The sequence below is a fragment of the Aythya fuligula genome, chromosome 18, assembly GCF_009819795.1.
Source record: "Aythya fuligula isolate bAytFul2 chromosome 18, bAytFul2.pri, whole genome shotgun sequence".
Lineage (NCBI taxonomy): Eukaryota > Metazoa > Chordata > Aves > Anseriformes > Anatidae > Aythya > Aythya fuligula.
The window spans coordinates 12,098,448-12,123,415 of record NC_045576.1 but is presented as its reverse complement, the minus strand read 5'-3'; the positions used below and the strand labels follow the sequence as shown (position 1 = coordinate 12,123,415).

At 44.7% G+C, this 24,968-nt stretch overlaps 1 protein-coding gene across 1 annotated transcript in view; it reads left to right on the top strand.

Annotated features, from left to right (window-relative positions):
- Positions 1-24,968, top strand: part of RNF213 (ring finger protein 213) — a 51,217-nt gene that overhangs the window by 13,611 nt on the left and 12,638 nt on the right. Inside the window, exons 18-46 of the mRNA XM_032199942.1 lie at positions 235-393; positions 689-1,266; positions 1,562-1,727; positions 2,346-2,563; positions 3,110-3,250; positions 3,488-3,649; positions 4,094-5,234; positions 6,875-7,068; positions 7,474-7,626; positions 8,322-11,912; positions 12,730-12,866; positions 13,191-13,286; positions 13,682-13,800; positions 14,394-14,504; positions 15,302-15,378; positions 16,258-16,405; positions 17,323-17,458; positions 17,865-18,053; positions 18,509-18,648; positions 19,095-19,249; positions 19,606-19,818; positions 20,215-20,396; positions 21,227-21,347; positions 21,459-21,559; positions 21,828-22,007; positions 22,628-22,791; positions 22,890-22,992; positions 23,709-23,823; positions 24,704-24,914. Of these exons, the coding sequence (XP_032055833.1) occupies positions 235-393; positions 689-1,266; positions 1,562-1,727; positions 2,346-2,563; positions 3,110-3,250; positions 3,488-3,649; positions 4,094-5,234; positions 6,875-7,068; positions 7,474-7,626; positions 8,322-11,912; positions 12,730-12,866; positions 13,191-13,286; positions 13,682-13,800; positions 14,394-14,504; positions 15,302-15,378; positions 16,258-16,405; positions 17,323-17,458; positions 17,865-18,053; positions 18,509-18,648; positions 19,095-19,249; positions 19,606-19,818; positions 20,215-20,396; positions 21,227-21,347; positions 21,459-21,559; positions 21,828-22,007; positions 22,628-22,791; positions 22,890-22,992; positions 23,709-23,823; positions 24,704-24,914 (9,201 nt within the window). The remainder of the gene's footprint in view (positions 1-234; positions 394-688; positions 1,267-1,561; positions 1,728-2,345; positions 2,564-3,109; positions 3,251-3,487; positions 3,650-4,093; positions 5,235-6,874; positions 7,069-7,473; positions 7,627-8,321; positions 11,913-12,729; positions 12,867-13,190; positions 13,287-13,681; positions 13,801-14,393; positions 14,505-15,301; positions 15,379-16,257; positions 16,406-17,322; positions 17,459-17,864; positions 18,054-18,508; positions 18,649-19,094; positions 19,250-19,605; positions 19,819-20,214; positions 20,397-21,226; positions 21,348-21,458; positions 21,560-21,827; positions 22,008-22,627; positions 22,792-22,889; positions 22,993-23,708; positions 23,824-24,703; positions 24,915-24,968) is intronic.

The window sequence follows — 24,968 nt, the reverse complement described above, 5'->3', positions numbered from 1 at the left end:
TGTAGTGATTGATGGCTTACTCTTTTAAACCTACTTCATTGATTAGTAATACTAATTAGATGCCTCATCAGTTAAGTCCTGTCCTTGTCAATGTACTTTATGTGGAGCTTGCAAGTCGAAGTTACGTTGTCTGCATTTTGCTGTTCCTGACTGCGCTAATCCAAACCTGAGTTATGGATGCAGGAGGTGGGAAGTATCTGCCTTGTGACTGACTGCAGATGGTTTTTCTTTCAGAGCACAACCAGCTGCCACCAGGGAACAAAGAAGTACTCATGAGAGAACTGAAAGAAGTGCTGCAGAGGAGTCAAGAAGAAGTAACATTCATCAAAGGACAGAAAAAAGCAATAGGAACCTTTCTGAACATGTGCAGGAAGGTGCAGGCATCTGTGAAAGGTAGTGTTTTGGGGGAGCAATTTTAAAATGGGAACTCCAGAAAACGTATTTTTCTTTGAAAACTGCTGACTTTTTATAAACAGGTTTTGTTCTAAACTATAGTAAGGATGGGACTGGGGGGTAAATCTGGAGTGTCCGGGGGCAAAGAGTGAGTACTAATGAATCAAACGGTATTTGTAGGGATCCACATGACCCTACATGTGTCAAATTTTGCAACACAGCTGATTAGATGAAGTAAACTGGACCACAGACTAGATATTTAACCTCTGATGTGACCTATCTCTCTATTTTAAAGTGGCTGTAGGTGAGGTGGAGCTTCAACACTCAGAAGATCTTCGCTTAAAGAAACTAAATAAAGTTGTGAATGTGGGAGAAAGACCTATAGAGACTTACTACAGTCTGAGCCAAGAGCTGAAACAATTTGCCCAGAAAATGCACTCTTTTAAAGATAGCCTGATCTTCCAGCAGTTTTGGGAGGAAGCCGCCAAGAAGATGAGACAGGAGGACGTTTTGGAGGAGGAGGTTGTTCCTGTATTGGACCTTGATAATGTTTCCAGTCATCTAATCTCCCCTTGTTTTATGAGTTACGAAAGGTTGTATGAAGATCTCAGATCTGGAAGTCTCACTCTGTCTGCAGTTGATAAAATTTTTAAAGAATTCAGAAATCATTCTGAAATTATCAAATCTGAGCTAAGGATCATATGTGAACTTAAACCTGGAGAAGAGAGAGACTGGGTTGATCATCGATTTCAGCAGATCCAGCAATATCATGAAATGCATCTAATTTTAGATGCTGCAAAGATTATTGCCCATGTCAAAGAGAATTTAAACCTCTCTGGTGACTTCAGCGTCCTGGCAAACTTGTTGTACATAGTAAGTATCCACTTCTTCAGCCCTGTACTGTCAGGGTGTTGGCTGGAAAGCTTGGTAGATCTGAACCTTCTAGGAAGCCTATCCTAGCCTGTCAAGAGCCGTTCCCTGCCCCAAAATGCTTATTTGAGATAAAACTAAGTGTTCAAATAAAGTGCTTGTGTGTAATCTTTCATAAGAGGGAAGGTATATTCCTCTGGTGTTTGAGGTGTGGCTTCACAGAGGGCTTTTCTTTCCCTTGCAAGACAGGCTGTATTTCTCATTTCCAGACTGCATGTTTGTATTGCTTGCTTTGTAGACAGAAAAGCTTGAATTATACAAGACACAAAAGCTGGAATCCATCAGCCCTGAGCTTATGCATGCCAAGAAACTGCTGGAGGGGATCACTGTGAACCGTCGTGGGTGCCTGGGGGAGCTGGCCAAGCAGAAGGAGTTTGTCTGCTGGGTCAGAGAAGCACTGAAAGGTGAGTGCTGCTCACCCGAGAATTAGGCGGATGGTACCAGAAGGGATGCTGATTTGTTTGGGGGCAGGAGGAATGCCATGTTCCTGACCTATCGGCTTTATGTGTTCACAGCTTCTGGTATTACTGTTGCTAGCATTTCTTATGGGTTTCAGCATGGAACACACTATAAAGTATCCCCTTTAAATGTGCCACTGTAGTCTTGTGCTGCACACAGCTGCTACCCTGCCTGGAAGGGTTGTAACTGCTGCTGCTACTCAGTTCAGGTCGGTCTTTTAAGAGAACAGAGGCCATCCATTTAGCAGGATAGCAGCAGTAAGATTACTTCTGTGCATGTCAGCTCAGCTTTCTTACATGCACACAGACACGCACCCTTTGAATGGCTTCCATCCAGGCTGTGAGCCTGTGCTGTTCACGGCAATGCAGAGAAAAGCCAGGGCCAAGGATGCCATTAACGTAGATGAATTCCTCAGGAAAGTTGGTGGTGGTATGGGTAGACAGAAGTTGCAATGGGGATCTTGTTCAGTGGCATTTTTATGCATCTTCTGTAAAAGGGGGTGATGTGGAATTGCATTAATACTGCCTCATCCATTGTTTTTTCATGCATTTATCTCATTTAAGATATAAATGAGCTGAAAGTATTTGTAGACTTGGCTTCTATCTCTGCTGGGGAGAACGACATGGATGTGGATCGTGTGGCTTGTTTCCACGATGCTGTACATGGCTACTCTTCCCTGCTCTATGAGCTGAGGCAAGAGTCAGGGTTTGTGGACTTCATGTACAGCTTGAGAAAGCTGTGGCGAGCCCTGGACATGGATGAGAATCTTCCCAAAAAACTGGTGAGTTCTGCTGAAGCAGGTCGTCTCTGCATCCTCTTGTTTCTGCCTTCCAACAGTGGATGGAAGATTGACTGCACAGGGCAGATTCCGGTTGTGTGGGGGCATCACAGCAGCTCTTGTTATTGGAAGAGAAATGTTTTGGTTTTGTGGTATGAAAATTCACAGCAGCAACTGTTAATGGTATAGCACAGATTTCTCCAGAGCACTGCTGAGGCTTTCAGATGTGCCATGGTGTAGCTTTGCTCTTCTAAATAGTTTAAATGATACAAAAGATGGAAGACAAATGACTGGGAACTCCATCTTATTCTTTGCAGCAGGACATGTTTCTATAGCAAGAGGCTCTGAGGCACAGTAGCAGCACAGGGTGTTGGTAAAGAACAGCTGTGCTGAAGGCTCAGGCTGTGGCCAGTAGTCATTCCTTTCATCCTTCCCCATCCTGAAACTCTCTAATGCCAGCCGACTGTTTGTCCTGAACACCAATATAATTTTGGAAAGGAACACAAAGTCAGGGAGATAAGGGCAGTGCCATGTCTTCTCTCTCCACAGCGTGCTTCGGCTCAACACCTAGAGTGGCTGAAAACGGTGAAAGAGAGCCATGGGTCTGTGGAGCTCTCGTCGCTGTCACTGGCAGCCACCATCAACAGCAGAGGGGTGTACGTCCTCAGAGCACCGTCTGATGGCCAAAAGGTGAGGCTACTTGGCTTTCTCTCCACTTGAACTGTTCTCCTGTCAGACTGCTCTTTCCTGACAAATATCTCCTGCAGGTAACACTGCTGGCATGTCAGCGACTGTCAGAAATGTGCTGTAACTTTGTGTAGTCCCTTTCTGGAGTCTGTCTCTTAAGCGCTCTCCTTGCCAGGCACAGCCCTACCTTGGGAGGGGAACCTCACCGTGCATCAGCACTGATGACTTACTCTCTGGCAGGTTTCTTTAGACAATGTCCTGCATCTCATCATCCCCGAGAGCTCTGAGGATAACAAGCCATCACGGAAATATTCTCTGGCAGAGCTTCGTGAACTGCAGAACAAACTGATGCTCATGTCAGCAAAGGGAGAGCAAGGCCTGGAGGTGGAAAAGTTCTCTGAGGTCAGATTTCAAACCCAATGGCTTACTGGTGTTGATGCTGGGGTTGCATTTTGCTTCAACATCAGCTTTTAAGACTAGTTTACAGCTGAGTTGCTGGGGATGGACGGTAGAAGACAGATATCCCTACCTCTTTGGTTCCCTGTTAGAACAGCACTAAGCTGGAGACTGGGTAGGGGCCTGGTACCCTCATCCTCTGGCCACATGGGGAATGCTCCTGGCTGGCACAGTTGCTGTGATTGTGTAGGAACCTGGGGATTCCTTACAAGCTTTTTTTGGGATACTGCTATTAAAATCTCCCAGGGAGCCTTTTGTTACTCTACAGGGCCTGATGCACCTGGCCTGAGACCAAAGCCTTTGGGACTGAAAGCATTCCCTCTGGTATTGTGACTGGGACTTGTCTTGGTAATATCAGCTTATTTATTTTTTCATTCTGTTCTCACACAGACCTTTTCCAATGTCCAAAGACTTGCACAGGCCTTTATAGACCTTTATTCAGCTGGGAACATGCTCTTCCGCTCCTGGTTTGCCCAAGTATATTGCTCACCAAAAAACGAGACGTGTGTTTTTATAGACTTTTCTTTGGGACTGATCCCAGTGCTAGAAGGGAAAGGAGAGATGGCAGCTGTGCTCCCAGGCCTCTGCAAAACAATGGAGAGCTTCCTGGAGAGGTGGAAAAGCTTCATGTGTGAAAAGCGATTACAACACTTCTACTTGAACTACTACACTGCTGAGCAGCTGGTCTATCTGAGCACAGAACTGGGACGGGGAGAGCCCAGCCAGAATGCCCTGATGATGCTTTCATTCCTAAAACATAACTGCACTGTGGAGGATGTCCTTAGAGCCTCCAGCAGTGAGGTACCCCCCAGCTCAGACAAGGTCGTTTCCGACTTACCTGTGCTGCTGGATGGAGAGAGGGACCTGACCACTCGTCTGGAGTGCATCTGGGAGTGCTACATGAGCAACATGGGCTCCTTCCTTCCAAACTGCCTGGATGTCGATACACTTGGTAGGTGCCTGAAAAGCCTGGCCAGATGGGAGAGAGAACACATCACCAGAGATTTCCCCCAGGATCTTCTGCATGTCGGTCAGCCCAACCTCATCACCTGCCCTCGCTCTGAGGTGCTCACTTCTGCTCTGGCTATTTACATGAATAGCCCCAACCAGCCCCTTCCCACTTTTGATGAAGTTCTTCTGTGCACTCCTCAGACCACTGCTGAGCAAGTGGGGCTCTTCCTCAGGAGATGCCTCATTCACTGCAGAGGAGTAGAGAAAATTTATACCATGCTGTATGCAGATGAGCTTAGTTACGATGTCAGCTGCAGAGCAGAGGCGCTGTTCCAGCGCCTGCAGCGGTTCAACAGCAGCTATCGCCTCATCATTCTGTGCAACTGCGAGAGGGAGCACAGCTACATCCCGTCTGTCTTCAGCCAGTACAAAGTGCACATGATACCCCAGAGGTCGCTAACTGAAATCCAGCAATACCTTCAGCACCACTACAGAGTCACTCAGCCTTCAAACTCAGCTGCTTCTGTGTTCAAGGGCAACATGTGTGTTGGGATTGTATCCTCCAGAAGAGCTGGTGTAGGTAAGTTGTCACATGCAAAGCAGGCTCTGCTGAGTATTGAAAACCAGAGTGAGATTTGTCTTGCCTGGTTTTCTGCTTAATTCATAAGTATGTAGCTAAAAAGAATGATTCAGACTGGAGTGAGGTGATAGGCATCTCTAGGGACTGTTTATCTTGCTGATCTGACACCTTTCTACTGACTTAGATCATTAACATAAACTAGATAGCTGGATAAGGTGAATCTGACCTCCTGAGGTTAAAATATTCCTGCAGGAAAATGTGCATGAGATGGCACAAGAGTTGTAAGCCTGTGTTTTTCTCTTACAGGGTGTGATTGATTGCTGGCTGTGTCTTAATGTAAAAAGCTAGAGGGCATTAAGTGAAACTACTTGGCAGGCAGAAAAGCAAACAAAACGTGGTTCTTCAAACAATGCTTAGTTAATTTGTGGAATTTGCATGATGTTTTGGAACACAAAGCTTTACACGTGCTAGATAGCCATGAGAGAAACATTCATCAAGGGCTACTAAACACAAAAATGCTATCTCTGGCATAGGAGTTTCCCAGCTGCAAATCACTGAAAAAATACTGGGAAAGAGTTGCTGTATGTCAGCTGCATTCTTGCTGTGTTCCTTCGCTGATGACGCCTGTTAGTGACTGGTGGTCTAGTTAGGGTTTCAGCTGTCCAGCTGTGCCTCTGTCCTGTATAAACTTTGTGTACACTAGAAGTGCTTCGTAGTTGTGTAGGAGCATCATCAGACCTTGCTTTTTTCCTTACAGCAGCCTTTCTTGGGCTTTAGTACAGCACCACCTGTGATGAAAAAGATCAGGCCCAAAAGTGGAAGTGTGATACATTATTTTCAAGGGATTAGAGAGAAAATGCAAAATAGTTTTGTTAACAAATTGGATCCTGTGTTAAACCTCATAAATCCAGGGCAGGTCTTGGCTATCACCTGTGGATGACTGCTGCCATGGTTTCAGTCTGGAAAGCTATAAACCTATCTTTTTTGTTGTTTTACAAATCTTTCACACTGCTGAAAGCTTTCATACTGCTGAGAGGTTTGTAATGTGATGAGAGTGGCTTTGGGGCTTCTAAAAGATTGGAAGACATCCAATGCTTTACCCAGATATGTCCATAATGGGGAAGTATCTGAGGAATGGTCCTATCATAGCCAGTTCCTGTGCTACCTGCGGCATAAAGGGTGTGATGGGATGCACAGCACCACAGCTGTAGCCAGTGAACATCAAATGATCTTTCCATTCCATGCATTAATCTGGGGAACAGCAGATGCGGAGTTGGCAAACAACAAACCAAAGCTGTTGGCATTGCCTTAACACTGGCAAAATTAATTCCTACAAGATAGGAAATTTGAGGATGCTTTTCTCTTTGAATGCAATTTTTTAACCATTGTGACTTTGGAAACAGTCACATAATAGAAAAGTGAAAAGTAAAACCTTTTTCAGGTAGTCCAAGTGAAACAAATCCATGTGAATAATGACAGCCTTCAGTAGCCAACAACAGCGATGGCTTTGATTCCAGGCTGCAATTTGCTACTGTTCTAACAAGGCTGGCACTTAAGCATTTGGCTTACTTATATTATGGCTGTGGTGTGATGTATTTGATATTAGTGGTTTAATTCTATTGGTGCTTTTATGATAACAGGGAAATCTCTCTATGTGAGGCGGCTACATGAGAGACTGCAAGCCCAGCAGCCTGACTGCACAGAACTTCTGAAAACCATCAGACTGATTGAACCAGCAGTGGATGAAGATAAAGTGCTCAAATATCTTCTGCCTTTTCTGAAGAGGCAACAACAGACAAAACCCATGATATTCCATTTTGATATCACCTCTTCAGTAAGTACATCCTTTCCACAGGTGACTTGACTAGAAGTCCTGTGTGGGTCCTTGCAGAAGTTTTCTTTAAAGGTTTTTTTTTTTTTTTTCTTAGTAAGCCATTTCACAGGACATGTTTTCTAATTATTGTGTAAGGATGTAACCTAAAGAACTCTTTTTACTGCCGAGGTGGCTGAACAATAGAACAGGTTGCCCAGAGAAGTTATAGAATCTCCAGTCTCTGGAGATACTGAAAACCTGACTGAATATCTTCTTGGACTACCTGCTCTAGCTGAGTCTGCTTTGGGCAGTGAGGTTGGACAAGGTGATCTCCAGACTTCCCTTCCAGCTTCAGCTGTTCTGTGATTCTGTGAAGTCATCATGAGTAAATAAAAAGGAAATGACTTTGTCTTTTTCTAATAATAGGTACAAAGTGGAGTTCCTGAATTTCTATTCAAGCTGTTGGTTTTGCAGTACCTGACAGATATTAATGGCAATATGTGGCTACGACAGAAGTGCCATTTGTATATCATTGAAATCCTTGAGGTGTCACCGCTGCCAAAGGAAGGAGCAAGACGTGTATGTACACAGCAATACTTGATCTCTTTTGAATTTCTCAGTCACTTTGCACAAATGTTTGTATATAGTTAGAAATGAGTTGTAGAGAATACAACAGTAAACATAGCGTAGGGATTCCCTGTTTGTATCAGGGTGTACTGTGCATCTCCATTGTGAAGTGGTGTCTGGTGTTGTACAAAGTGGCATTAAAACCCAACAGTAAATTATACCTGTTTTTTTTTTTTTTTTTTTTTTTTTTGGGGGGGGGATTATTCATATTTGAAGGCCTGTTAGTCCAAACTCTGCTAACATTTATCGGAAAGATAAAAGTGCAAAATCTAACCTCCCTCGTGTTAGTTTGCATGTCTGAAAGTACTAAAATGTTTATAAGACCAGAATGTAGAAGTGAGAGGGATAAATAACAAGTTTGTTGGATTTAATTTTGTTTTTTTCTTGAGGTAGCACTGAGAAGGGGTTGGGGACAACAAAGCACTAATATTACAGGAAGGGGACTCTAAAAAATAGGTTTAATTGTTGTGATACACTTCAAGTGTATCATCAAAAACACGGGAAAAAAATGTCATGGTTATACAGGCTAGCTGCTGTTATTCAGTTAGGTCTGTTATCTTAGGCAAGAGTAGTGCGAGAGCAGATTGAAACAAGTGAAGGTTAAGGCTACAGATTTGTGATGACATTTTTTCTTCTTCTACTTCCAGATACCATTGAGCCAGAAGTATAATTTCCTTGATGTGTTCCCTAAAATAACATGCAAGTCTCCCAAGGAGGTGCTAGAAATGGAGACACTTGGGAACCGGTCCAGGGATGTTTCAGACCCAGGAATGGATGAGGAAGAATTTTATAGTGAGGCTTTCCAGAGACCTTTCCAGTATCTGAAAAGATTTGACAGTGGGTGCAATTTGGACACATTCTGTTACGAAGCACACTCTGTGGAAGGGAGCCCTGCAGAATGCCTGCAACAGTTCCTCCTGCACTGCGGGATCCTGGATCCCTCCTGGTCAGAAATCCGGAACTTCGCATGGTTTCTCAACATTCAGCTGAGGGACTGTGAGGCTTCTGTATTTTGCAACCCTGACTTTGTCCAGGACACGCTGCAAGGTTTCAAAAGCTTTGTTGTTGCCTTCATGATTTTGATGGCAAGAGATTTTGCAACACCCTCCCTACACATTTCTGATCAAAGTTCAGGAAGGCAATCCTCCAGCCTGGAGAATGTTGCAGAAGATGATCTTCTTCCTTTCCGCATTCGGAAGAAGTGGGAGTCAGAGCCTCATCCATATTTGTTTTTCAATGATGATCGCGTGTCCATGACTTTCATTGGCTTCCACTTTCGGCCCAACCACAGTATGGGTGTTGATGCAATTAATCCTTTGAATGGCGAAATAATCAAGAGAAATGTCATGACTTCACAGTTGTATAGTGGTTTGTTACTCCAAAGAGTTCCCTTTGATATTCCATTTGATACCTTGTCCCGTCATGAGAAGCTAGAGAGGCTTTGCATGGTTTTGGGAATCTCCTGGGTAACAGACCCTGATGAGACATATGAACTCACAACAGACAACGTGCTAAAAATCTTGGCTATTGAGATGCGATTCAGATGCAACATCCCAGTTGTCATCATGGGAGAAACAGGCTGTGGGAAAACAAGGCTTGTCAAGTTTCTGTGCCAGTTACGCAGAAGCTACGTAGAAGTAGAGAACATGAAGCTTGTAAAAGTTCACGGAGGTACTACTGCAGAGATGATTTATGCCAGGATTAAAGAAGCAGAAGCCCTTGCTATAGCCAATAAGAAACAGCATGGTTTGGACACGGTCCTTTTTTTCGATGAAGCCAACACAACAGAGGCTGTGAGCAGCATCAAGGAAGTTCTGTGTGACCACACAGTAGAAGGGAAGCCTTTAGTCTCTTGCTCTGGTTTGAAGATCATAGCAGCCTGCAATCCTTACCGTAAGCACACACCAAAGATGATTCAGCGCTTGGAATTAGCTGGGTTGGGCTACCGTGTCAAAGCAGATGAGACAAAGGATAAGCTTGGATCCATTCCACTGAGACAGCTTGTGTACCGGGTCCATGCACTCCCACCTAGCATGATCCCATTAGTGTGGGATTTTGGGCAGCTGAATGACTTAACTGAAAAAATGTACATACAACAGATTGTACAGAGAGTTACTGAATGCATCCCGATGAGCAAGTCTGAAGCGGAGGTAATTACAGAAGTGCTTTTTGCTTCTCAGCAGTACATGAGGCAGAGGGATGATGAATGTAGCTTCGTCAGCCTGCGGGATGTGGAGCGCTGCATGGAAGTTTTCAAGTGGTTTCATAAGCACAGTAAATTACTGCTGAAGGAGCTGGAGAAGTACCTTGCAGAAGAGAGAGCTTCAAAGAGCACTGAGAGAAACACCGTTATCTGGTCCTTAGTGTTGGCAGTTGGAGTTTGCTATCATGCGTCCTTGGAAAGGAAGGAGGCATATAGGAATGCTATTAGCCAGATCCTTCCAGAGCCTTATGATGCTCAGAAAAAGATTTTGGAAGAAATCACCCTGATGCAGGACTTGTTCCTGAGTGGCGTGTACCTCCGAGACACCATAGCAAGAAACTTGGCCTTAAAGGAAAATGTCTTTATGATGGTCATCTGCATTGAGCTGAAAATCCCTCTTTTTCTTGTTGGTAAGCCTGGGAGCTCCAAGTCTCTCGCAAAAACCATTGTGGCTGATGCTATGCAGGGCCAAGCTGCTCATTCAGATCTGTTCAAGGACCTGAAGCAGATCCACTTGGTGTCTTTTCAGTGCAGTCCTCTCTCCACTCCAGAGGGAATCATAGGCACTTTCAAGCAATGTGCTCGATTCCAGGATGGCAAGAACCTGGATGAGTATGCCTCTGTGGTGGTTTTGGATGAGATTGGGCTGGCAGAAGATTCTCCCAAAATGCCCTTGAAGACTTTACATCCACTTTTGGAAGATGGCTGCATAGATGATGTCCCTCTTCCTCACAAGAAGGTTGGCTTCATTGGAATTTCCAACTGGGCTTTGGACCCTGCTAAAATGAATCGAGGCATTTTTGTCTCACGTGGTGACCCCAGCAAAGAGGAGCTCATAGAAAGTGCAAAGGGGATTTGTTGCTCAGCACGAGGGGCTCTGCAGAAGGTTGAACAGTATTTTCATCACTTTGCAGATGCATTTGAAAACATTTGCAAGGTCCAGGACAGGGAATTCTTCGGTCTGCGTGACTACTACAGCCTCATAAAGATGTTCTTTGCGTTGGCTAAAAACTCTGAAAGTGAGCTGACACCTCGAGACATAGCTGAAGTTATTCTTCGTAACTTCAGTGGCAAAGACGATATCAACGCCTTGGAAATATTCACTTCGCAGCTACCAGAAAAAGGAGAAATAAATGCTCGTGATATCAGTAGGATTGAGCTGGTGCGACAAAACGTTTACAGCAGTGGAGAGGATGGGGATTGCAGGTACCTGCTGGTGCTGACTGAGAATTATGCAGCACTGCAGATCCTCCAGCAGGCCTTTTTTACTGCCCGGCAACAGCCAGAAATTATCTTTGGCTCCAGTTTCCCGAAGGACCAAGAGTATACCCAGATATGCAGGAATATCAACCGTGTGAAGGTTTGCATGGAAACTGGCCAAATGGTAGTGCTTCTCAACTTGCAGAACCTTTATGAAAGCCTCTACGATGCCCTTAACCAATACTACGTGTACCTCGCTGGCCAAAAGTATGTTGATTTGGGACTGGGCACCCACCGGGTGAAGTGCCGAGTGCATCCCAAGTTCCGCTTGATAGTCATCGAGGAGAAAGACGTGGTATACAAGCACTTCCCCATCCCGCTGATCAACAGGCTGGAGAAGCACTATGTGGATATCAGTACGGTCCTGGACAAGGAACAAAGAGAAGCCGTGAGAGAGCTGAAGAAGTGGGTGCATGACTTTACCACCGTCAACACAGAAGAGCACTTCATGAGCAAGCAGAAATACAGCCCTTCTGATGTGTTTGTGGGCTACCACTCAGACACCTGTGCCTCGGTGGTCCTGCAGACAACAGAGCGGCTGAAGGCAGCGTGTCCCCCCGACCAGCTCATGTCGCGTGTGAAGGCAGAGGCGCAGCTGGCGCTGCTCAACTGTGCCACCCCGGACTCGGTGATCCGTTTCTGCAACTCCGTGAATTTGCATATGGCCAATTCTCTGGCAGACACGTACTTCAAACAACAGCAGCACATGTCTTTTGCAGACTTCCTCCGAGCTCATGTCCACAGCGGGTCTCAGTGCCAAACACTCTTTACAGAGGTGAGCGTCCTGCAGAGTCCTCAAAGCAGCCTCAGCCTGTGCTGAGGCTTTTAGTTGGTATTGCTGGTGCTGCACTACGGCCACGTGAGTAAACTTGATAAGTCTTGCTACTCAGTGCCCAGATGTATGAGCTGGGTTTCTTAGCAGCTGTTATTAAATCTCCAAGAATTCAGTGTGCGAAGCAGCATAGGATGCTTCCTGACAAGCGGGAGTTCTCAAGGAATTTGAGTGGCTAAGTGTCTTTGTATTTCAGAAGTAGTTCTTTGAAATTAGTGTAGTTCTCCATGTGCACAGCCAGCAAAACAGGCTGCTGGCTGCAGAATAATCACCGGGAGCCTTTGAGTATGTCTATGTCTGCCTCTCATCATAATGCTACAAAAGGCTTTAACCCAGCTGAGCTGCAGGGAGCCAGAGATCCCATGGGCTCTTACTGGGCTAGTTCTGGTTTACTTCTTTGCCTCATGCCAGAGCTAAAGAACTTCAGCTGATGCTGGCTGGAGAATTTCTCCCTCTTCAGCCCTCAGAGAGGGAGGCAATGCTCTATTTCCTGGGGCTGGACGTGCTGCTCCTTGAGAGCACTGCCTCTTAGCTGCTCCACAGCCCTGCACCGACAGCACCACGAGACTGTGTGCACCTACCCAGCAATGGCCCTAGCTTGGTGGAACAGTGCCTGTTGTCCCTTTGCGTACTAGCAGGTCAAATAAATGGCTGTTTGGGTGCAGTCCAGCTCTGCAGCAAGTTAGCAGTGTCTGGGAGCACAGGCAGTTGAGTCTCTGCTGCCTTCCTAAGCTTCCAAACCTGTGTCTTGCACTCCCAGGTCACCACCTTCTCGAGGCTTCTCACTAGTGCTGACTCTGCTTGTCTGGAGAGAGAAGTGCAGGATAAAGCACAAAGGCCTAAGATCCTGTTCCTGCAGCAGTTTGACACGGAGTACTCGTTCCTAAAAGGGATCCGGTAAGTCAGGTCTTGCATTGTCTCGCTCTGAGTAGCGTGTCACCTGGGTGGAAGATACATTGGTGGGACGTTTGGAGTAACATACTGAAATGGGAGGTGAGAGGCCATGCAGCACTGAACTGTGGATGGGCTCAATGCAAAACTGTATTGCTTCCATCATACTGAAGCGTGAGATTTGTTTTTAAAGCTATGCCATCCGTACAGGATGGATGTTTTAATTTCTTTCTGGTTGCAGCCAAAGGCAATCTGAATTAGCAACGTCTAGTCTCTTATGTTTTGGTGTTACACTTAGTGACTTACTTTAAATCCCCTTTCACTTTTTAGAGATTTCCTTGAAGCTACATCAGGAAATAAAATCCTTATTATTCAGGCAGACTTTGAAGATGGCTCTCAAAATGCCCAGCTCATCGCCTCAGCCAAGTAAGTCAAGTGTGAAGTGATTCCCAGCGAGCTGTTCTACGTGGAGGCTCCTCACCCCCATTTGATTATTAGTGCCATTTTGGGGGGGACTTCAGGATCAGGAACGTATAATCCTCTGTTACTGCTGCAGTAGAGTGAAACTGCGAGCGTTAATTATACATGGAATAACAATTCATAACTGAAGTCAAAATAAACTAGTACTGGGCTGGCTGAAGTCATCAGCCAGTCCCCTGTGAAGTGAGAGCTCTCGCTGTTGGCTGTGTAATTGAGTAGAGGAACGGAGCGACTTATGTCTGTACAGGGGAAGGAGTGTGCCCTCGCTGACAGAGGAAGGGATTGTGGCCTTGACTTTTGTCTGCCTGTGGTCTGTCAACAGTATTTCCTCTTTGTTGTAGATACACTGTTGTTAATGAAATCAACAAGGTGGACTTAGGAGAAGCCTCTGTCTTTGTTTACTTTATTATGAAGCTTTCTCGGGTGGAAGGAGGAACGTCCTACGTAGGATTCCACGGAGGTGGGTTTTGCTGCATGTGGCTCCTCGCTCTCAGCTGGTTGCAGACAAACATCCTAGAGCAAGATTTCTCCAATTCACCTCTTTTTAACGCTTAAAATCTGTAATCACTGTGGCCTCTGGCTTATCAGAAATGCTTCCCTTATTCATGGGGACTGGATTCCATGGGAGGGGACAGGGCCTTGAAGTCCTGGTCCCCATTGTGAGAGCATTTTGCCTTGCCCATTGACAGATGAATCATCTTTCTAGTCAGCTGGAGAACAGCAAACAAACATGAGTTAAACTGCATTTGCATTACTGTCCTACAGGAGTCTCTTGAGCATGTGCTGGTGTTCGCTTTCAGCAGCAAGCTCTCTGCTGTGTGTGGAGGGCTCTAAGAGCCTCAAAGCCCCTGTAGCATACATGCTCTGTCAGGGCTGTGTGTGTTGTTATGTTCAGAGCAAATCACTGCTTTACCTTTCTACATCAAGCAGTGAGAATAAGCAAACTCTGAATCTGAACTCCTAGTTTACAGGTAAAGGAAGCTTGTTGAGAAGCTCTTAGAGAAAAGCATGCTGCGCGCACAATGATTTTTTTTTTTTGTCCTGTGTCTTTAGGTCTGTGGCAGTCAGTGCATATAGATGATCTCCGCAGATCTAAGGACATGATCTCTGATATGGCTGCCCTGCAGAACCTTACCATCAGCCAGATGCTCTGTGAGGATTCAGGTAAAACCAAGGGTGAGCTGTATGCAAGCTGTGCTAGCCAGTGGTGTCAATATGCTAGCAGGGAAAAATGGAGAGATGCCAGCCCAGACTTGGTACTAGTAGATCCTGTGCTGGGTACAACATATCTAGGTATTTTCACTGTTCAGTGTCTTAGCTTTTGTAGGGATCACTACGTGACTATCAACTTGTGTTTCTACTTAGTTTATTGCTGCAAGGTTTTCGTCATCAAATCTGATAGTTTTGACAGTCAATTTGATAGTTTTCCCATTTTCTTTTGAGAAAAATGCAATATTTGCACTGCTCAGCACCCTGGCTGTTACGTCTCAGAACAGTGAGGCCCAAAATGCAGCCAGTCCATGTGCAGCAACTCGAAAAGGAGTGCTAACACTGCACATGGCAGAGACGATTGACAAGGCGTCACCCAGAGAGTATCTCACTTGCATCAGTATAAATCTGTTCACCTAAACTAATAGGAAGATTAGAAGAGACTTTCTCTTTCCCCTTAGTTTCTTCTTACATTCTTTTTCCTTTCACCAGACTAATTCACAGTAGCGCAAGGACTCTGTTACAGCCTAGTGCATTAGCTCAGTGTCACATTTCTTTCAGTTCTTGCTGCATGAAGTTTGACAACCCTAGCAGTGGTGTGTTTAGAGATGGATCTCACCTATTCGTGTAGGTGACGATGGATCTGACAGATGTTCTGCCGCTCTTGGATGCAGTTACTAAACAAACTCTTACCTAACTGATACAACAATGTACTGCTTCTTTCTAATAACAATTCTACACCTTGGTTGCAGCTCTACCTGCTAATGGAGAAGAGGAAGAAAATGAGATGGAGGCTGAAGCATCGGTGCCAGAAACAGAGCGCTTTGAGGTCAGTTCTGAGTATTTGTTTGCTTCTCAGCTGTCAGTGTGGCTTGGCTCTTTGTCATCCATAGGTGCAACATACCGTTTGCATCCACGCTCACTTGAAATCCATCAGGACTATTATTTGAATCATGAATGTTGATGGGACACAGATTTATCCTCCCCTGCCATCCAATCAAAATTGTCATCACTAAAGAAACAAACCATTCTAAGGGCCCTATAATTCCTTAGCTGATTCATATTCCTAATTCTTGAAAACCAGGTTTACAAGCTTCTGCTGTCTCTGTGGACCTTGAATCTGAGAACTGTGATTCTGAGCCTGCTACGTCAGCTGTTTGCTTTCTGTTTGGGATGTGCATTTGAAACTGTTCTGGAGTTGGCTGTGGACTCTGCTGTGCTACAGTTGTGTTAAGACTGGCTTGTGCTCCTCAGGTCAATGTGATGCCAGAGGATGCCCAGTAACTGCATGGGGCTTTTGACCCCCCTAGTGCCTAAGCATCTCACAGGGAGTGCATATATGCCCCCATTCCAGTAGGGTTTATAGCTTCCACTTCTGAACTGCTGATTTTTTTCCCTGTAGGAATCTAATCTTCATACAAATGCTATTTAAAATAGCAAATAATAATAGCAAATTAAAATAGAAAATGCTATTTAAAATAGCATTTAATTTAATTTAAAAGACATTTTAAAAGGGCCACAAAAGTCAAAATGTGTACTTGATTGCAAATTAAGAACTTAGATTTGCCTCCAGAGATGTTAGAAGAACTGTGACACGAGAAGCACCAAGCGTTTTCTAGAGAGCACTGTAATCTTTCAGATGGATGTGTTGTGGGCAAGAGTATAAAACCAAATAATGATAAACTTTTTTCACACTGCTTCTGGGAAGGATGGAGTCCTGGACACCACTGTACTGCTGAGGAGCTGTGTACAAAGTGCAGTGGGAATGCTACGGGACCAAAATGAAGATCTTAGTCGCAGCAGAAAGCGAATTGAGATTCTCCTTAGCCTTCTATCCAAAGAGGATGTCTTGAAAGGTATGTGCTCCCTGGCTGCAGCTGGTGGTGTCCCTGAACACCGATCTAAGGCACCACCAATACATGTAAGTTAATTCAGTGGGAACATAAAGGACAGTGGTTCTTGCTGTAGTGTAGACATGGCAGAACTCCCCAGCGCTCTTCTCAGAGCATCTGTGCTCCAGTCTGTCACTCCTTTTCTGGTTGTAGGGCTTCACCAGGCCCTTCACCAGCTTCGTAGCCCTTCTGTGGGCACGCCCCAGGGCCTCGATGTCCTTCTGGTAGTGAGGGGCCCAAAGATGAACCCAGCACTTGAGGTGCAGCCTCACCAGAGCAGAGCACAGGGGGATGATCACCTGCCTGGTCCTGCTGGCTGCACTATTCCTGACACAACCAGGATGCCGTTGGCCTTCTTGGCCACACTGCTGGCTCGTGTTCAGGCAAGCAGCAATCAGCACCCCCCAGATCCTTTTCCTCTCCACAGCTTTTCAGCCTCTCTGCCCCAAGCCTGTAGCATTGCATGGGGTTGTTGTGACCACAGTGCAGGACCCAGCACTTGGCCATGTTGAACCTCATCCCTTGGCTTCTGCCCATCGACCCAACCTGTCCAGGTCCCTCTGCAGGGCCTTCCTACCCTCTGGCAGACCGACACTTCCCCCCAGCTTGGTGTCATCTGCAAACTTACTGAGGGCACGCTCCGTTCCCTCATCCAAGTCATCAGTAAAGATATTAAAGAGCCAATTAAAGACACAACACCCGCCCCTGGGGAAACACACTTATGACCGGTGGCCAGCTGGATTTCACTCTGTGGCTGGTAGCTGGCTGTTCACCACTGGTTGATTAGTGAAACAACTGTAAAATGCTGTTCTTGGTGTGATATTTTTGTTCTGATCCAAGGCCAGTTGAAGAAAAAATGCAAGTTTCTTGTTGTTTTCTAGCCTCTTTCCTGAAGATAACAAAGGCTCGTCTCTCCAACCTTTTGAAGAAACAAGAAGAAAATTCCTTGTACCACAAAAATTGGGTGCTTCGGGAGGCTTCCAACCTAAGTGCTCTTCAGGAGGCTGGCACCTTCAGGTGAGGACGGCAGCAATATCTTGTAACCTGCAGGTTTCCAAGGAAAGTTTGCAAATGGCAACAGTGCAGCAGAGACAGCAGTTTTGTGTAATCTTAATATTTGCAGTGTCAGTCTCCAGTTTGTGGTGGAATTTCTCTTGGCTTCTGAAGGAGGGTGACTTACAGCTGAATGGGCTGTACTGGAAGAGAAATGCTGGTGTGCACAAGTGCTCTGAATTAAACAGTGGGATTACAGGCAAGCTATGAGTGAGAGAAGTGTAGGGGTTTTCTTCTCCCCCCTTGTAAAGGTAGCATTAGGACTCTCACACACTAATGTCAGCAGTTTTTCAGCACAACCACATCCTGATTTGCAGATATTATTGTTCATCTTCCCTCTTGGTTTCTTGGTCTCTTTCTGCCCCCAAAGGCACACCTTGTGGAAGCGAGTCCAGAACGCGATCACTCCATTCCTGGCTCTCCTGATTGCTGTCATAGACAGAAATGGCAATCTGGAGCTGTTGGTCAGGCCGACACCTGAATGGGTGACAAAGCTGTGGATGTTCATCTTCAGTGATACAAAACTTCTGACTATCCCTTACAATGTGGGTAAAAACAGGTGAGCTCCTGGAGAGAGCAGCAGGAGGAATTGGCTGGCAGCACTGAGACCCAGTCCTCCACTGTTTTTAAATCCATGTGGGAGATTAACACTCTTGGTTGCTCTCCTGTGCTGTGCTGAAGGTGGCAGGGCTGTTCTCAGGGACTTCAGAAGTCTCTTCTTTCTACCTTATCTCCAGTACTCCTGGGCTTTGCTCTCTAGCTCCTGGCTTGCTCACACTTCTTACCCATCCCTTGAAGCCTGCATGTCCTGCCATTACAGTCTTTTTGCTAGGGAATGCTTACTCAGTAAGTCCTAATGCTATGCAATTGGCAAGATGAGGTCTGTTAATGAGTCCTTCTGTTCTTTTCCCCTTCTAGGGCTGATTTCTTGCTTTCTGAAGCTTCCTGTCTCTGTTGTCTGAATGCATTTCCCTGGCAAAAGCCTGGTATGTTACTGACCTTTTGATCTCATAGCTCTCAGACAGAGATAATCCTGGTGCAGAACAGCATGATGGTGTCTGCTGATGCTGGGAATGGGATGCCCTTCAGCTGGAGGATAAAGGAGTATTTGGACGAGATGTGGCTGGAAACTCAATACATCCAAAACATCGAAGGTGAGTGCTTGGCATGAGCTCACAATGCAGAACAGCTCCATCCGTCTGCCTCGTAAACTCTGGGCTATCACTAACATACCTCTACCTTTCCATGACCCTGGAATCACCTTCAGTCCCTCCGTACTCATACAAGCCAGCAGAGCTTTGTGCAACTAGCTTTTCTTTGTGCTTCTCAGTATTAGTATTTCTTGCATATTCTGTGCCCTTGTCACCAACTTTTGGTATTTCCACAGCATTTTGAAGACAAGATTGAGATCCAATAAATATGGTGATGATGCCTGGGCAGAGAAGGCCTGGCCTCAAATCCCTTGTTAGCCTTCTGAATGAGGGGAATGCTGCATGCACTGAACCAGTGACTGATTAGGTGTCAGTTTCCTTAGAATAGAAGCGTATCAAACCCAGCTTCCTCCTAATATTCAGCTTTTCTCTGTATTCTTGTTTTCCAGACCAAGCTGAGAAGTTTGTGGATATCTTCCAGAAAACTGCACTGGGAAAATTTATCTCTTCTCTGACTGAGGAAGAAAGGCAGATGCTGTTCCAGTGTTATATCACAGACTTCATTGTCTTGACCATTAATGTGTCCTCCCAAGAGGAACTGCAGGTCAGTGTCTGGAACAAGAACTGGAAACTCTGTATAGAGGGATGGGTGTGACGGCTGTGAACATTCTCTTTTGTGTCAATCTCTCCTCCTTGGGCTAAATCCTCCTCTCAGACTAACAGCAAGCTAGCCACAAAGCAGATGTTTGACACCGAGTAGCTGCTGAAATTGCTGAGGCCCTACTCAGAAAAGCACTTCTATAGGAGCAGCTATAGAAATGGCCACATTATTTGAGGCTGTCTTTGTAAAGTACTGATTTTATTTTTTTCCAGATAATTTTGTCAGGGTTTCTAATCCAAAATTAATTATGAAAGTATATATATTTTTAATTTTGATTCATTTTTTTCCTAACCTTTCAGTGTCTGCAAATTGCCTTCTTATCCTGTATAAATGAATGGAAAGCAACATCTCCCAGAAGAGAGGATACAGTGCCATGCTTGCCTTGGGTCCACCTTGGATACAATCAGTTCAAGAGCCGTCTGCAGAACTTCTCTAGGATCCTGGCTGTACACCCCAGTGTGGTTGGCCCCCTTATGAAGCTGAAAGGACAAAGAATGCAATGTTCAGAGATGGTAGAGTCATTACCAGACATTTTGTGATCCTCAACCCTAACAAAGAGCTGTCTTCACTGAATTAGCTTGTGTTCAGTCTCCATTTGATTTCAGATAAAATAAAGTGGGAAGCACAAGCTCAGTCAGAATTCTCAGTATTAAGCATAGCCTGTGATATTATCATTTTTATTAGTAGGGTTTAAAACCATTTGCTATGTTTTCACATCAGCTTAATAGGGTGTGCTAATGATCTGAGCCACGAGCATATGAAAATTCCAGAGCTTAAGATGATCAAGTAGAACATTATTCAGTATAACACCTGCCATAGCAAACCAGATTGAGATCCCAATACAGAGTTTATAAATAATTCTGACATGCTGCTGCTGCATTATACTTACATCCTGTTTGTGCAACTAGGTTTCAGATGTGTTAGCTGCAATAGTGTGTGCTGAAGAGCTGGAGAATCAAGTGCAGACAGCAATTCCAGCCACCTGGCTGCAGAAAGTGAAAAATCTTCAAATGCCAATTGAATTTCTTTGTAAAGAAAATGATTTACAGAGGAGTGGGAGTCAGTGCCATCGACTGCTAAAAGAACTCAAGTAAGTGCTGCATATCTGCTCACAATCTTGATCTTTGCCTTGCTGTTAATAAGGGTATCGGTACAGGCTGAAAGCTGCTCTGATGCTGCTTTTCTCAGATGAATACTTTGCAAACCTTTCCAGGTTCCAGCTTGGCTCAGTTAGTTATTAAGCACTGAGAGCCATATCTTTATTTCTGTCCTTACACAGATGCTCCCCCTAAATCTAGCAGTGTTATCCCATACACTCCAGCTAAGTTTAGTGCTTATTTAAAGCACTCATTAAATTGCCATTAATCAGCAATATTGTCCCACTTCATCCCATGTGCATAAAGCCTGAGAGATGGGGAGCTTTGCATCTAAGACAGGAGTCTTGTCTCTTGCAAGATGGGCCAAGGCAACTACACCAATTTCTCACAGACCTTGTTTAGTTTAACCTAAGTGAAGAAAATTTAGTTAACTCACAAAAAAAAACCAAAACAACATACTTTCTATTTTAATAGAAGTTTAAAGTGTAGAAGAGTGAGGTCATTGTGGTGGCCTTTGCTCTGCAGCAAAAAGACAGCTGCAGGAGGTCTCTGTTCTGCTACAGGACAGAATCATATGCCATAAGCTCACTGTGTGAGGTACTGTTACATGTTTTGTCCTTGACAAGAAGCCAGGCTGTGGTTCAGAGGTTGATAACCACAGGACATACATAAAAAGTTGCATGAGAAGTGTAGTGGTGAGCATGAAAAGCAGTGAGATCATTAGACTGACCTGATTGTGCTTTCATTCGTACTCATTGCACAGTCAAGTGTCAGCTCTCATCTCATAATTGTACTTTTTGAAATCACTCTCTCCTTCCCACAGAGTCTACTGGAACCGGGTTTTCTCCATGTCTCTGTTTGTAGAACACGTGTTATTTGGTATCAATACTTTGCTGCCAGAGTTTGAGAATTTAGTGAAAAAATATACTTTGCTTCTTGCCAAGGTAAGCCAAGATGTGATTTTTATCCCTTTCTTGTGTGCTTCTGCTGATCATGTGTATTCTTGTCTGTGGTAGTAGAGCTGAGTCATTTAGCTTTGCCCTTTTCTTCTGCAGTGTTTTCAACGGGATTCAGACATGAAGACTCATCCGACTTTTGTTGCAGTGATGAAAGTACTGTGTGAATGTAAGGAGGAAGTCAGCCACAGGCTCTACAGGTAGTGACATTGAGACAAGTCACAGGGTCAAGTAGGAATATTGTCTGTATTGCCTCTATTTCTGGACATAAAAAGTGTTGCATTTGACACAATGAAAGCCAAATGAAGAACAATATCTTCTATTTTATTCCACACCCTGAAACTGAGTGGTTAGTCAACAGGTCTTACGTTATATCCTCTGACTCAAGTTGCAGGTGAATATCTTATTAAAGATTTTTGGTAGGACAGCATTGAAGCAATCATGGTCACTGTTGTTCCTGAATTACAGACATGGTTTGAAGGAGTGTCCGATCTGCCTAGGAGAGCCAAAGGATCCAGTTTGCCTGCATTGCTACCATGTGTTTTGTCAAAAGTGCATCACTACATGGCTAATACCAGCACAGATGCATTGTCCAGTCTGCAGAGTTGCTGTTGAGGATGTTAATTTAACGGTTTCCGAGGAACTCAGGTACTTTTTCCTGTCCAAGGTGGAAGCATTGCAGTGGGCCTGGCTGTGTAAGGAAATTCTGATTCGCATGTCTGAAGTTGTCAACTCATGCACGAGTGATTTTTTTTTTTTTCCTGTCTGCTTTGCTTCACAGAATCACAGAATCATTAAGGTTGGAAAAGACCTCCTAGATAATCTGCTCCAACCATCCTTCTACCGCCAATATCACCCACTAAACCATGTCCCTAAGCACCACGTCCAACCTTTCCTTATACACCCCCAGGGACGGTGACTCCAACACCTCCCAGGGCAACCCGTCCCAATGCCTGACTGCTCCTTCTGAGAAAGAACTGTCTCCTAATTTCCAAACTGAACCTCCCCTATTGGAACGTGAGGCCATTCCCTCTAGCCCTATCACTAGTTACCCGTGAGAAGAGGCTGACCCTGAACTCCCGACACCTCCCTTTCAGGTAGCTGTAGAGAGCAATGAGGTCTCCCCTGAGCCTCTTTTCCAGACTAAACAGCCCCAGTTCCCTCAGCCGCTCCCCAAATAAGACTTTAGTTCCAGACTTGTGCTTCATCCATCATTTAACTGGTTCTGTATTTGAATATTTTCCTAATGCTTTTTACCCTTCACCTAGTGCTGCCATAGCAAAAAATGCCCTGTTCCGCCAGAGGTGCAATAGTTTCTTCATAGATGTGGTTACCACCATGTGTTTCAAGGACAATGAGCCCCCTGAGACAGATGTGATCCAAGAGCTCCTTAATCTGCTGTTTGTTCACAAGGACCTACTGAAAGGTTCAGGTGAGCTCTTTTCATCTGATGCTCGGCCTCGTGGAGTTGATTCTCTTGCCGGTTTCTTTCCAATCTTTTCCAATCCTATCTTTTCCATATCTCCACAGTTCAGCCTACTACCTACACAAAATTTCTGTCCCCATTTGATGAAGAAGTAGATGAAACTCCCATCATTCGCTCAGTAATGTTGAAGCTCCTCTTGAAGTACAGGTGAGCACAGTCAATTAATGGATGTTGTACAGGGGGGGTGTTTCAGCTTTTTTCATGACATCATCAAAACCAACCTGTTTGTTCTCACTTCCACGCTATTCAGTGAATTTAGATCAGTAAAGGTGAAATTTAACTTGTGCCTTTGTATTAGTCAAGCAACTTGGCTGACTTGCATGTGGCTTGTATGAACTATCTGACCAGTCTGTGCCACTGAGCTGTTCTCAACCTAAACCTGTGCTGAACATGGATGGTTTGGGAGGCCTTAACGATAGCTGACTAACTGATATATTCTAGATCAGCGAAGTAATGCTCCCGATCCCTGATCCATGGCCATTTAATCAAGAGTGATCTTTTGGATGTTTACACAGACCTCTTCATTCACAAAAGTTCCTTTAGCATCTCTTTGCAGACAGTACGTGTAAAAGAGCCATGCCTCTAGTGTGATAGTCTTCTAAATCAAATTCGTAGAACAGAGCAGAAGATTTATGCTCTAGAAATGCTTATTTGTCATTTTTTGATAAAAGCCTATTTCAGAGTATGAAGCTAGGTGATAGCTGGTAAAAAACAGCATAATTGCTTTTCCATCTTACAAACAGATCTAAAGAAATCCTTACCTGTCACATGGACTTAACTGGTAGTTTGATCATGATTTAGAATACAAGCAGTAGCCACCAGCATTGCAGTTGTGGTAAGGGAGTGTTTTTTCTCTCCTGTAGCTTCAGTGAAGTGAAAAATGATGTGCAAGATTATCTGTCTCGGGTAGAGCACAGCCGGATCCTGGAGAAAAGTGATAAAAAAGAACTCTGCTTGCTTTTTGTCAACTGCTTGGAGGTAAGATTGTTGGATAAGTAAGACCTGGGCAACAAAACTATTACAGAAAACAAAACAACAACAGAAAAAGTTAAGAATAGAAGTTCTGCAATTTTATGCAAGTTTCTTGTGCACATAACTAGCTGCCTACTTAGCCCCCAAAAGAGTTGTATCAAATCACCTGTTCAGAGCCTGCTATCCAGTAACAAGGCTTGCTTTCTCTAGGTAAGGCTTGTGTTTGCTGCATTACATAAATTCTTCTTCCCTTTGGACACATCACACAAGTGTTGAAGAATTAAGTGAGTCCTGATAAGACTCAACTTCCAGCACAGGAGTGCAGCAAGCAGGGGAATTTCTAGCTGTAGCAGTGGAAAATGGATGCTTTCATGTTTGCAAAGCTTTGGATTACTATGCTGTTTGAGTTGTCTACCTTTCCTCTCCTTGCCTAACTTTAAATGCTTTGGACAGCTTCAAAAGAACTTGACAGCAGGGTAGGGGTTTCATTTCTTACAGTTTTTGTTAAATTTCTGACTTCAAAGGTAAGATCCATGTGTGTATTTTCCCTAAGGAAAAGGGAGAGTTTTGCATCTTGAAACGTGTGTTTCAGCAAGCGTGGCCTGTCAGCATGCTTACAACTCTTGCTCATCTACGCATTTAGGAAATATGGAGAGAGCTTGGGCATATTGCTGAAGGTGTTTGCTGATGCAGCAGAAGTTTAAGATAAGCACCAGAGAGATCACAGGAAGGAGCTGATAGCAGTGGAGTGGAGAGAGTTGTGAAAAACATGCAAGCTCAGTGTGCTTATTGCAGTGAGGATGCACTGGGGGTTTAAAGTACCAATGAAGAGAATATCTAACTTAAGTAGTTCTGCTGCTCATGCAATGTTCTGGCCCATCTTTAGGACTCTATGTGTGAAAAGTCTGAAGGCAGTCTTGGATATGAGCATATCAGCTATCGGCCTGGAGACAGAGGCTTTCCAGATAACTATCTCCCAAAAAGCAATCAAGAAGCTCCTCAGGAATTGTCCGTTGAATATCTGCAGGCAGTAGCCAAGGTTCGCTTGTACCTGAGTAAGGCTGCAGAGCTGCTCTTTGACTTGCATGAGCTCCCAGGTAAGTGATAATTGTGCTGTCAAATGGAAATGTTGTAGACAGAGTAAAGTCACT